General features: G+C 45.4%; 1 protein-coding gene across 1 annotated transcript in view; it reads right to left on the bottom strand.

The window, feature by feature from the left end:
* Positions 1–4,603: 4,603 nt before the first annotated feature.
* Positions 4,604–11,195, bottom strand: part of LOC121441808 (solute carrier family 25 member 33) — a 29,786-nt gene continuing 23,194 nt past the window's right edge. The window contains exons 5-7 of the mRNA XM_041643122.1: positions 10,547–10,613; positions 6,654–6,934; positions 4,604–5,067 (exon numbers count right to left, since the gene is read on the bottom strand). Coding sequence (XP_041499056.1) covers positions 4,868–5,067; positions 6,654–6,934; positions 10,547–10,613 — 548 coding nt within the window. The 3' untranslated portion in view covers positions 4,604–4,867. The remainder of the gene's footprint in view (positions 5,068–6,653; positions 6,935–10,546; positions 10,614–11,195) is intronic.

Raw genomic sequence — 11,195 nt, 5'->3', positions numbered from 1 at the left:
AATGGCTGAGCTCGAGGTATTAGCCCTCACGGGGTGGTACTTTTTTTTTTTAAGTCGCTTGTAGATAATTTTCATAGAATGCTAAGTTTGATGAAGCTTATGTACTTCAGATCGATTACCTTAGGGGGTGAGTTTGAGGGTGGAGCCACGTTATAGGAGTGTTTTCAGCATTGACGTGAGCTAAATGATCAAGAAAAACTCACTGAGGCTTAGTGGTGCACAGCTTTAATCCCAGTAAATGCAGGCGGATTAAAGTGTAAATTTGAGGTCATCCTGGTCTACATAGTCAGTTCCAGGTCATCTAGACAATCCAAAGGCTAATACTGAGTCCCTGTCTTAAAGAAAGAAAAAAGGAGAAGGAAGAAAGGAGAAAGGAGGAAAACTCTAGCAAGAAATATTTCAATCATAGTGGCTAGTGGCACACACCTTTAATCCAAGCACTTGGAAGGCAGAGGCAGGCCAGCCTGGTCTACAAAGTGAGTTCCAGAACAGCCAGAAATACATAGAGAGGCCCTGTCTCATAAAATCAAAAAATTAAAAATAAAGGAAATATATTTGCACGTTGTTTCTGTGGAACACATAATTTTATGAGTGCTTTTAGGATCGAGTTCTCTGAGCAGTGGTGGGGTGAGGGTCACCGTAATCTCTTGCTTTCTGTTGCCAGTTCATCTGTCCATATACCCACCTATGTGTGCATTCAGGAGGTGGGAAAGAGGAAGCAGGATGGGCAAACAGTGAAATCACAGGGCTGGCGGCCTTTCTCGTCTTTCTTGCGACTTTTACTAGCTCTGAGCGTGTCTAGGTTGTGCTGGCCCATAACATCTGTGGTGCCGTATTTAAGTATCATTCCCTTTCTGGAAGTATCATATATGAAGCATCATTCCCTTTGGTGCCTGTCTTGAGTTCCAGGGAAGGTCAAGCATTGATAGATAACGTTTGTCTGAGAACTGCCTGGACATCACTGATGCTCTCAGGCATTCCATGTTAAAGTTCTGGTCTCTGGCTGGTGAAGCTACTGGACAGTGACAAGAGGAAACTTAAAAAACAACAAAAACCCTTTTATTTGTATGAGTGTTTTGCTTGTGTGTGTGTCTGTGGACCACAATGGTGCCTGGTGCCCAGGGACACCAGGTCTCCTGGAACCTGAGGGAGCAGGTTCTGAGTCATTATGTAGCTGGCAGAACCTGAACCCACATCCTCCAGAAGAAAAGCCAGTATTCTTAACAAATGAGCCATTTCTCTAGCCCCAAGTGGTGAAAACTTTTATGAGGTAAGGCTCAGTAGATGGCCACGAGGGGGCGTGCCTTACAGGCGACTTTCCCAGTAGATGGCCGTACAGTCTCACTGCTGACAAGGTTGCCAGGATTAACTTTCATGGGAAAATACCTGACCCCTTAGCCCAGTGCTTGGCAGATGCCAGTATGCAGTGAGGGCTGATAAAGCCAGGAACATATGCATGTACATACAGACCTATGGATAAAGAAAGGGAATAGATTAGGCTAGCCTATTGCTCGTACAGAGGACCAGGTTCAATTCATGCAAGCAACAGGCAAAGCACTCATACACAGACAATAGTAAAATAAATATTTAAAAAAATATATTTTTATTTTATATATATGGGTGTTTTTCCATGGGTGTCAGGTCTCCTGGAACTGGAATTATAGACAGTTCTGAGCTGCCATGTGGGGTTGGGAATTGAACCCAGGTCCTCTGGAAGAGCAGCCAGTGCTCTTAACCACTGAGCCATCACTTGAGCTTGGTAAAATAAATTTTTAATAAAATTAAAATGAATCTCTAGGGCTGGGTGTGGTGGTGAACACTTTCAATCAAATCACGTAGGAGGCAGAGGCAGGTGGGTCTCTGAGTTTGAGGCCAGCCTGATCTGCAGAGTGAGTTCTAGTTCAGCCACAACAACACAGATCCTGTTTAAAAGTAAAGTTTTTCCAGTGAGTGAACTTGTGAAGGAGAAAGGAATACACGATGGTATTGCTCTGTGGGCAGCTCCACGATATTTTCTGCTTTAAAATTCAACGGCTTTTTTCCCTTCCTTTTCAGCTTCTCCCTTCCTGCTCTGGGTGTTGAAGTTTGTCTTCCAATGCAGAAAACTAACTTATACTAGCTCATATAAATGTATTTATCCATATCCAAAAAACAAGTGAAAATGAAGCAGTCTACCCAAGTACGGCCACACAGTTGGGGAAGCAAAAACAAGTAGACCAGTTCAAGGTCCTCCTCAGCTACATAATGAGTTCGAGGCCAACCTAGAATAATTGTGATCTTGTCTCAAAAAACAAAACCAAGAAACTTGGGCTGGAGAGATGGCTCAGTGGTTAAGAGCACTTATTCTTTTCTTTCCTTTCTTTTTTTCTTTTTTGTTTTTTCGAGACAGGGTTTCTCTGTGTAGTGCATTTTTTTTTCTTCAAGACAGGGTTTCTTTGTAGCTTTGGAGCCTGTCCTAGAACTAGCTCTTGTAGACCAGGCGGGCCTCAACTCAGAGAGATCCGCCTGCCTCTGCCTCCTACGTGCTGGGATTAAAGGTGTGCGCCACCACCGCCTGGAAAGAGCACTTCTTCTTGCAGGCCTGGGTTTGGTTCCCAGCACTCACATGGCGGCTCACAATTCACTTCAGTTCCAGGGGACCACACGCCCTCGTCTAACCTCGAGGCACGCCCCACACTTGTGTGCTTGTCAACAGTTGAGCAAGCACTCATACACGTAAAGTACAGAACAAAAACCAAACAGAAACCAAAACAAATGAAGGAATTAGGATAGATGCAATTATCCAGGTTTTACTAGGAGTATTAAAAACAGGGGCTGCTGCTTCAAACCGCGTCAAGCAGCTACGAGTTTCTGGGGTGGAGACGGCTCTCCTGCGTGCAGTCGTGCAGCTCAGGAGTATGGAGAGACAGTTACTTGTTTTGACCTCTAGATTCCTCCTGAAGCAAATCCTGCTAAGGAGCTGGGGAACACCCACCCGTCTCCATCTCCATGACAGGAAGGACAACAAACAGAACAACACAATTGAAGATCTCCTCTGGGCCGTTCCAGAGCATCTGCAGCTGAACCTGAAAGCCCTCAGGAGGCTGTGGCATCTGTGAGATCCTGAGACATGCCCTCCCTTGTGTACTGCTCAAACTTCTGAGTCAAGTTGGACTGACCACTGATTTTTCTGGCCACCCTTCTTCCTGACACAGGTCTCAGTTGTAGTCATGGCTGACCTGGGACTCCTTATGTAGACCAGGCTGGCCCTGAGCGTCGAGTTGCACTCTGGTATTAGCCTTCCTATGGTCTTTTTAATCCTGTTGCATTCCTCTAGAGTCAGGGCACAGACTGATGATGCGACCTGCTGGCAAGATTGCTTACCCAGCATGCACAAAGCCCTGCACTGGTTCTCTAGCATCCCACAGATAGAGTGTGGTGCACAGCCTAGTAATTCCACCACTCGAGGAGTGAGAAACAGGAGGATCGGAGTTCGAGGCTGTCTAGGCATGGTAGTGCACACCTTTAATCCCAGCACCTTGGGAACAGAGACAGGCAGATCTCTGTGGGTTCAAAGCCAGCCTGGTCTATAAAGGAGTTCCAGGCTAGCCAGATAAACAGGACTACACAGTGAGACCCTATTTCAAACAAAGAAATAAACACAGAAGAAGTTCAGGGTTATCGCCAGCTACCTACATGGGAGTTTGAGGTCAGCCTGAACTATACAAGAGCCCGTTTTAAATAAAATCCTAGCATTTACTTATTTCATCTTGAGAGAGAGTCTCACAAAGCACAGGCTGGCCTTGAACTTCGTATGTCTGATTCTCCAGCTTACCTGAGTGCTAGGATTATACCTGTGCACCATCTATAATCTGGTTAAAATTCCAGTTATTTAAAAGACTTTAGGCTGGGCAGGGGCAGCTCATACCTTTCTCATGCCAATCCCAGCAGAGAGCAAGGACGATCTCTGAGTTTGAGGCCAGCCTGGTCTACAGAGGGAGTTCCAGGACGATCAGGGCTATACAGAGAAGCCCTGCCTTGAAAAGGAGGTATCTAGGCAACACCGTCCCTGTCAGAATGAAGTACCTCCCCAGGGCCGCATTCCTCCGCAGCGGAGTGTGGCACTGATCAACACACTACACACTCAGCGTTTGAGGCCAACCCTGGAGGCTGCAGCACCCCACACTTGCCAGCGCACCTGGGCTGAAGCAGATTTCACTCCTGCAAATACACTGAGGAGGTGAGCAGCCGATAAGCAGTGCTTTCAAACTGACTGGGGTTCAGTCAGTCAGGCCCAGCGGCACTCATCTGCATTTTCAGCACTTGGAGGCTGAGGCAGGAGAACTAAAGTCTGAGATCAGTAGCAAGTAACCCTGTCTTAAAAAAAAGGTGGGGGGCTAAAGTCACATTTTCCTCCATTTCAGTGACTGGAAACCTAGACTACGGATAAAACTACCTGGAAACTGGAAATGTCCAGAGGGAAAGCTGTGGGAAGTTCGCCACAGTGCCACCAAACGTGACTGCTCGTCCCTGTCTGTCAGGGAGTCCTCACAGCTGCTTAGAAAAGAGGTTGTGGCTGGTTTATGGTACAGTGAGCACAAAAGAACACAAACCCAGCACAAACTTAAATTAAATAGCATGATTTAATTTACTTGCTGCTCAATCCTCAATCCTCTTAAGTTAAAAAAAAAAGTTCTAATTAACTATTAACGTTAATGAATTAAAACCTTCCAGAAACATGAATCCAAAAGGCAATGTCCAACAGGTGAGATGAGCCGGGCAGTCTATGGCTTTTGCTGTTTCGGTGTGGAACACTACACATCAACGGAAAAGAAAATCTCTAGGTTTTCAGTTTTATTCTTCTAGAGCACAACTGTGTGGCCTGTGACTAAGCTCGCTCTCCCAGCAGGTACACGATGAACTCATAGGTGGACAGCACAATGGCAGTGTTGGGGATCTGCCGGATGAGCTGAGCAAACAGTCCCCTGTAGAAGGCGAGGTAGCCTTCCTCCCGGAATACCAGGCGAGCCGTCTGCACGAATGACTTGTACTTGGTGCCTTCTTCCCGGAGCCGTGTCCTGATGACCTCTGTGGGAGAGACAGTGTGAGGAAGTCAAGGCTCTGTGTCTACTGGGCTTCGTGGTTCTCACCTGGACAAGGCAGTCACATGTTGAGAGGGACAAGGAAAAGCTAAGTTCTTTTTTTTTTTTTTTTTGGTTTTACAAGCCAGGGTTTCTCTGTAGCTTTGGAGCCTGTCCTGGAACTAGCTCTTGTAGCCCAGGTTGGCCTCAAACTCACAAAGATCCACCTGCCTCTGCCTCCTTAGTGCTGGGATTAAAGGCTAAATTCTAGTAGGCATAGTGGCACATAGTTTCCCAGCACTCAGGAAACAGAATCTGGTGGATCTCTGTGAGTTCAAGGCCAGCCTGGTCTACAAAATAAGTTCGAGGATAGCCAGATCTACACAGTGAGAACCTGTCTTGGAGGAAAAAAGAAAGAGAGAGAGAGAGAGAGAGAGAGAGAGAGGGGGAAGGTAAGAAGGAGAAAAGACAAGTTATTTTTAGACCATATTCTAATTAGTCTAAAAGATTTCCTCTGGTCTCCCTACTCTGTCTAGCTGAAAAGACCCCTGGTCTCCATCCCAGCACACTGGCCCAGTGCTGGTCACTTCTGCTTGAGCAGACCTCAGAGCTGGGAGGGTCCTTTGTGGCTTGCTGGGTGGTGCTCCAAAATGGGACCTGACCCTTGTTCCCGAGACTCTGGTGCATCTGTCACTGCTGTGCCGGGGGCTCTGAAAACACAACCTGTTCTCACAGCAAATGAACTGGTTTTTAAGCAGGTGGGTGGGACAGTAGTTATCTAGCTCTTGCATCTTGGCTAAGGGTGCAGCTCAGCAGCAATGTCCAACATACACAAGGCCCTCGGCACAGTCCCTAGAATTCTGACAGACAAAGGGGACCTGGTTTGGGAGGCAGAGGCATGTGGACCTCTGTGAGTTCTAGGTCAGCCTAGTCTAAAGAGCAAGTTCCAGGACAGCCAGGGCTACATAGAGAGCTGTTTCATAACAAACAAAAAAGACCAACTAGTAGATTTATGTAGCATTCTACTCATTCGTCCCCCATAATTTTTTTAATCAGGGAATTTTAAGTAAAGTCCAGTTTTGGGATTCTTTGAAAACAGAGGTTCAGTAACCCACATTTTGGCCCAGCAAACTCTTGCCACACTGGGGTGGAGCTGAGCAAGGTAGAGGCCAGCACTCATTTGACCTGTGTCAATGCAGACAATGATGGCATCATCTCCTGAAGTCTAGAGCGTCACTTTGGCTGGATCAGACATGCTTCACCAGGGAAACTGCATATACTCCAAGTGAAAATCTCTAGACTCAACCTTACCGTCACATGCAGCTCACGTAAAGGCCACTCAGCCTATGTCACATGCATTTCAGTCTGTCTATGCACAGTAACAAACCTGACATTTTTGCTTTTTGTTTTTTTTTCAAGACAGGGTTTCTCTATGTAGCTTGAAACTGGCTGTCCTGGAACTCATATTGTAGGCCAGGCTGTCTTTGAACTCGGAGGGAAGGCCGCCTTGGCCTCCCAAGTGCTGGGATTAAAGGCTTCTCCCACCAACAACTGTTTTGCTGCTCTGGGAGAAAAGAGCAGAGGGAACTGTACCGTGTGGGTAAGCGATGCAGGAGGCGCATCCCTTAGAAAAAGCCGCAGCTGCCATGAGTCCAAAAAAGCCGGAGGAACTTTTCTCAGCTCCATCCGAGGAGGAGACCACCGGAGCTTCTTTCAGATACTTCTTTAAACTCTCATAAATAGCAAAGCAGATGATAGTCTCTGAGATCCCAGCATAGGAGGCAGTCAGCCCTCTATAGAAGCCACGGATGCCTTCTGTCTGGTACACATGGCGCGCACACTGGAGTGTATTCATTTGCTTGCAGCCTCTCACCCTGTCAGAGGGGAGCAATGATAGGTGCTGAGAGACACATCACACACAAGTCACATGAGGGTCACCCATGACACAGAAATGACGAGGGAGAAGAAACCTGTCTTTCATGTTCTGAGGCCGCCTTGCCTCTGACCCACTGTGAGACAAATTCAATTAGCTGAGAAACCTGATGGCCCACAGAATAGATGGCATCTGAAATGACAGTCATTAAAGTAGGCTTGTAGCCTTTGACCCAACTGTAAAAAATGCTAATGGAGGATAATATTTGTCAGAGAAAACAGCTGGGATCAGTGAAATACCTAAAAACAGGACTAGCTAGGTAAACTGTGTCACAGACACGATGATAAGTTATGACAGCAAGAGATAAGGGAAAGTTAAGTGGAAAGTCAGAGACACCTTTCATCCCAGCACTCAAGAGGCAGAGGCAGGCAGCTCTCTGAGTTTGAGGCCAGCCTGGTCTACTGCGTGAGCTCCAGGACAGCCAGGGCTACACAGAGAAACCCTGTCTGGAATAACAAAAGTTGGGCAAAATGACATACAGAGTCAGACACTGTGACACCAGAGGGGCTGCTCAGGGAAAGGCTGCTGAGACATCTCCTTTTTGGTATGCTGGGGTTTGAACTTGGGGCTTTGAGCATGGTAGGTAAGTTCTGTACCACTGAGTTATCCACCAGCTCACGGTGCTCCTTCTTAACATTGTTCTCTGGAATGTGATTTGTGTGCATGACAAAGAACAAACCCATGGTCTCTTATATGGGAAAAAGGTACACATATGCACATATGTATGGATATATTTATATGTGTGTACATGGATATATCTATATTTCTTCTTAGCTATGCTGTATAGAATTTTTAATCTAGACATATTACCTTATATTTTACTCATTTATTTATTTTTAAATATTTACTGATTTATTTACTTTACATATGTGTGTGTGTGTGTGAATTGTGTGCAGGCATTAGATCCCTGGAACTGGAGCTATAGGCTATCGTAAGCTGCCTGATGTGCAGGGAACTGAACCTGCATCCTCTGTAAGAGCAGAAAATGTAAGAACATTTTCTTACTGCTGAGACATAGCTCCAGCACACAGTGGTAGATTTTTATTCTGTCATTTCCAAGGTTGGTGAGAACTCCTGCCTTAATCTTTTTTTAAAAATGGCAATTCAGAATGAGCTAATATACTCCATTTCTTACTATTCTTCTGACTCTGTCCTCATTTTACAAGGAAAGCAACAGAAATATCAATCTATTTTTTGTTTGTTTCTTTTATACATATTCCTTTTTGTCTCTAAACAATGTCCTCTGCTCAGGAGTCACTGAAGACTCACTCTGTTTTATAGACTAAGTGCTGCTGATACTAGACTCATGAATGGAAAACAAGAGCTTAAACAGCTCACACCTGTAATACCAGGCACGGTGGCTCACGCCTGCCTGTAATACCAGCATTTGGAAAGCTGAGATAGGAGAACGGATTGAGTTTCAGGCGAGCATGGATAACAGAGTGAGGCCTTGTTTTAAAAAAAAAACCAATAAACTAAAAAAAAGAGACAAGCTGGGGCTGGAGAGATGGCTCAGTGGTTAAGAGTATCAGCTGCTCTTCCAGAGGTCCCAGGTTCAATTCCCTGCACCCACAAGGCAGCTCACAGCTGTCTGTTAATCCAGTTCTGGGGGATCCTATGCCCTCACACAGACATACATGTAAGCAAAACACCAATGCACATAAGATAAAAGTATTTAGAAAGAAAAAAGAGACAAGCTAAACTGCTGAACTTCTGGACTCTCTTCTCTCGCTCCCATCTTTGTGCGTCCCCCTCCCCCCTCTGCACCTGCACCGAGCTCCTTTCCTCTGAGAGGGTGGAAGCCACCATAGTCTCAGGAGTCTCCGCTATCCTCTTCTCGCTCCATCCTGCCTAGGTTGTACTATGGACCCTCCAGCATGCTGGGTGCCACACACCCCTTGTCCCTCTGGACTCCACTCTCTTAGCACATTGGTTGTAATGTTGTATGATAGAAGGCAGGAGCAATTTCCCTGGCAGCCAATGGAATAAGACATGCTCACAGATGTTCACAGAGCCCACCTAAATAAAGGTCTAAAATGTCCTGAGCACTAGAAAGGATCTCAGTCAACTGCTGCTAAACACAGGTGACATTGGGACACTGAACACTTAGCACTAAGGTGATACCAGAGGCTGCCAGGAAACAAGGCTTGCCAGAAGCTTGAAGCACAACCACAGAGAGGAAGGGCCCAGTAAGGGACTGCATACTCAGGAAGATGGACGTGTAGGGCACACACGACACTTTGGGAAAACTTTACGCAAAGTCTATCTCGCGCTCTCCCCTCTTTCTTAGAGACAGCTAAGGAAAGATGCCCTGCACATCACAGGAGTTCTGGCCTGCTGAGACATCTGACTTTTGTATAAAAAAAGCATTATTAGTATCACATTTTTTTTTTTTTGTTTCTCTGTGTAGACTTGGCTGTCCTGGAACTCACTCTGTAGCCCACGGTGGCCTTGAACTCACAGAGATCTGCCAGCCTTTGGTTACTGAGTGCCGGGATCAAAGGCGTGCACCACCACACCCATCATATCACAGATTTTTAAAATATTGATGACTTTATTTCAGTTGGTTTCCATTTCTTTAAAAATCTTTGTTCTAGCCAAGGGTAGTGGTTTAACCTGTAAGCCTAGCCCTGGGGAGGCTCAAGGCAGCAAGACTGAAAATCTTGAACTACATAACACGACTGTCTCATCAGAAAACAAAGCTCGGGGGCTGGAGAGATGGCTCAGCGCTTAAGAGCATTGCCTGCTCTTCCAAAGGTCCTGAGTTCAATTCCCAGCAACCACATGATGGCTCACAACCATCTGTAATAAGTTCTGATGCCCTCTTCTGGCCTTCAGGCATACACGCAGAAAGAATATTGTATACATAATTAATAAATAAATAAATATTTTAAAAAAAGAAAGAAAACAAAGCTCGGTATTTCTGTAGGCGTTACCAGAACATAAAGGAACACAGCATAGAATACATTAAGAACTCCAGGTTAGGGCTGGAGAGATGGCTCAGTGCTTAAGAGCATTGCCTGCTCTTCCAAAGGTCCTGAGTTCAATTCCCAGCAACCACATGGTGGCTCACAACCATCTGTAATGAGATCTGGTGCCCTCTTCCGGCCTGCAGACATACACACAGATAGAATACTGTATACATAATAAATAAATATTTAAAAAAAAAAAAAAGAACTCCAGGTTAGGTTCAGGGACGGCTGGCCCATCTGGGGCTATAATTAAAGTGCTCTCTCTTGTGTCATAGGCTAGACAGCCAGGCCTCTGTAGAGTCCAGAGCACGCCTTCTGACATGGGGTCCACAGAGAACCCCAGAGAGAATACCCATGGAAGCTGGACCATGGAGAGGACCTCTGTCCATCTTCCTTTGTTCTCTGTGCCCTTCTCTCCCCACAATACCACCAGTATAGATCTCAGAAGACAGTTCTACACACACATACAGAGAATCCAGAGGGGACAGCTAAGGACCTCTGCTTTTAATCCATACTTGGCAATGGGAGAAAGAAACAAACCACACCAGAACTCTCAGATAAGGAAGGAACTATGAACTTACTTCCGTTCTAGCTGCATCCTCGTTTTAACCATCCAAATAGGATTCATTAAGGTATTTGTGACAAAAGCTGGAGGGAAAAAACAACTGTCACTGATACAGTCAGTGTGCACTGGCGCTGCCCTTACCATACAGTACTCGGAAGTCAAGCTGCATCCATCTATCTATCTATCTATCTATCTATCTATCCATCCATCTATGTATGTATGTATCTATCCATCCATCCATCTATTCATCCATCCATCCATGTATGTATGTATCTATTCATCCATCCATCCATGTATGTATGTATCTATCCATCCATCTATGTATCTATCCATCCATGTATCTATTTATCTATCCATCCATCTATGTATCTATCCATCCATCTATATATCTGTCTATCCATCCATGTATCTACCTATCTACCTATAAATCATATATCTATCTACCTATCTATCTATCTATCCATCCATCTATGTATGTATGTATCTATCTATCTATCCATCCATCCAACATCTATGTATCTATCTATCTATCAACCATCTATCATCTATCATTATCCATCCATCTATCAATCATCTATCCATCTATTCACCCACCCATCTATCTATCTATCTATCTATCTATCTATCTATCATCCATCCATCTTCCCCGCAGTGCTAGAGCTGTT

Source organism: Microtus oregoni, unplaced genomic scaffold (assembly GCF_018167655.1).
Source record: "Microtus oregoni isolate MIOR12 unplaced genomic scaffold, Mior012 000081F_ref0000091, whole genome shotgun sequence".
NCBI lineage: Eukaryota > Metazoa > Chordata > Mammalia > Rodentia > Cricetidae > Microtus > Microtus oregoni.
The sequence above is the reverse complement of the archived record's forward strand: the minus strand, read 5'-3'. Positions and strand labels throughout refer to the sequence as shown.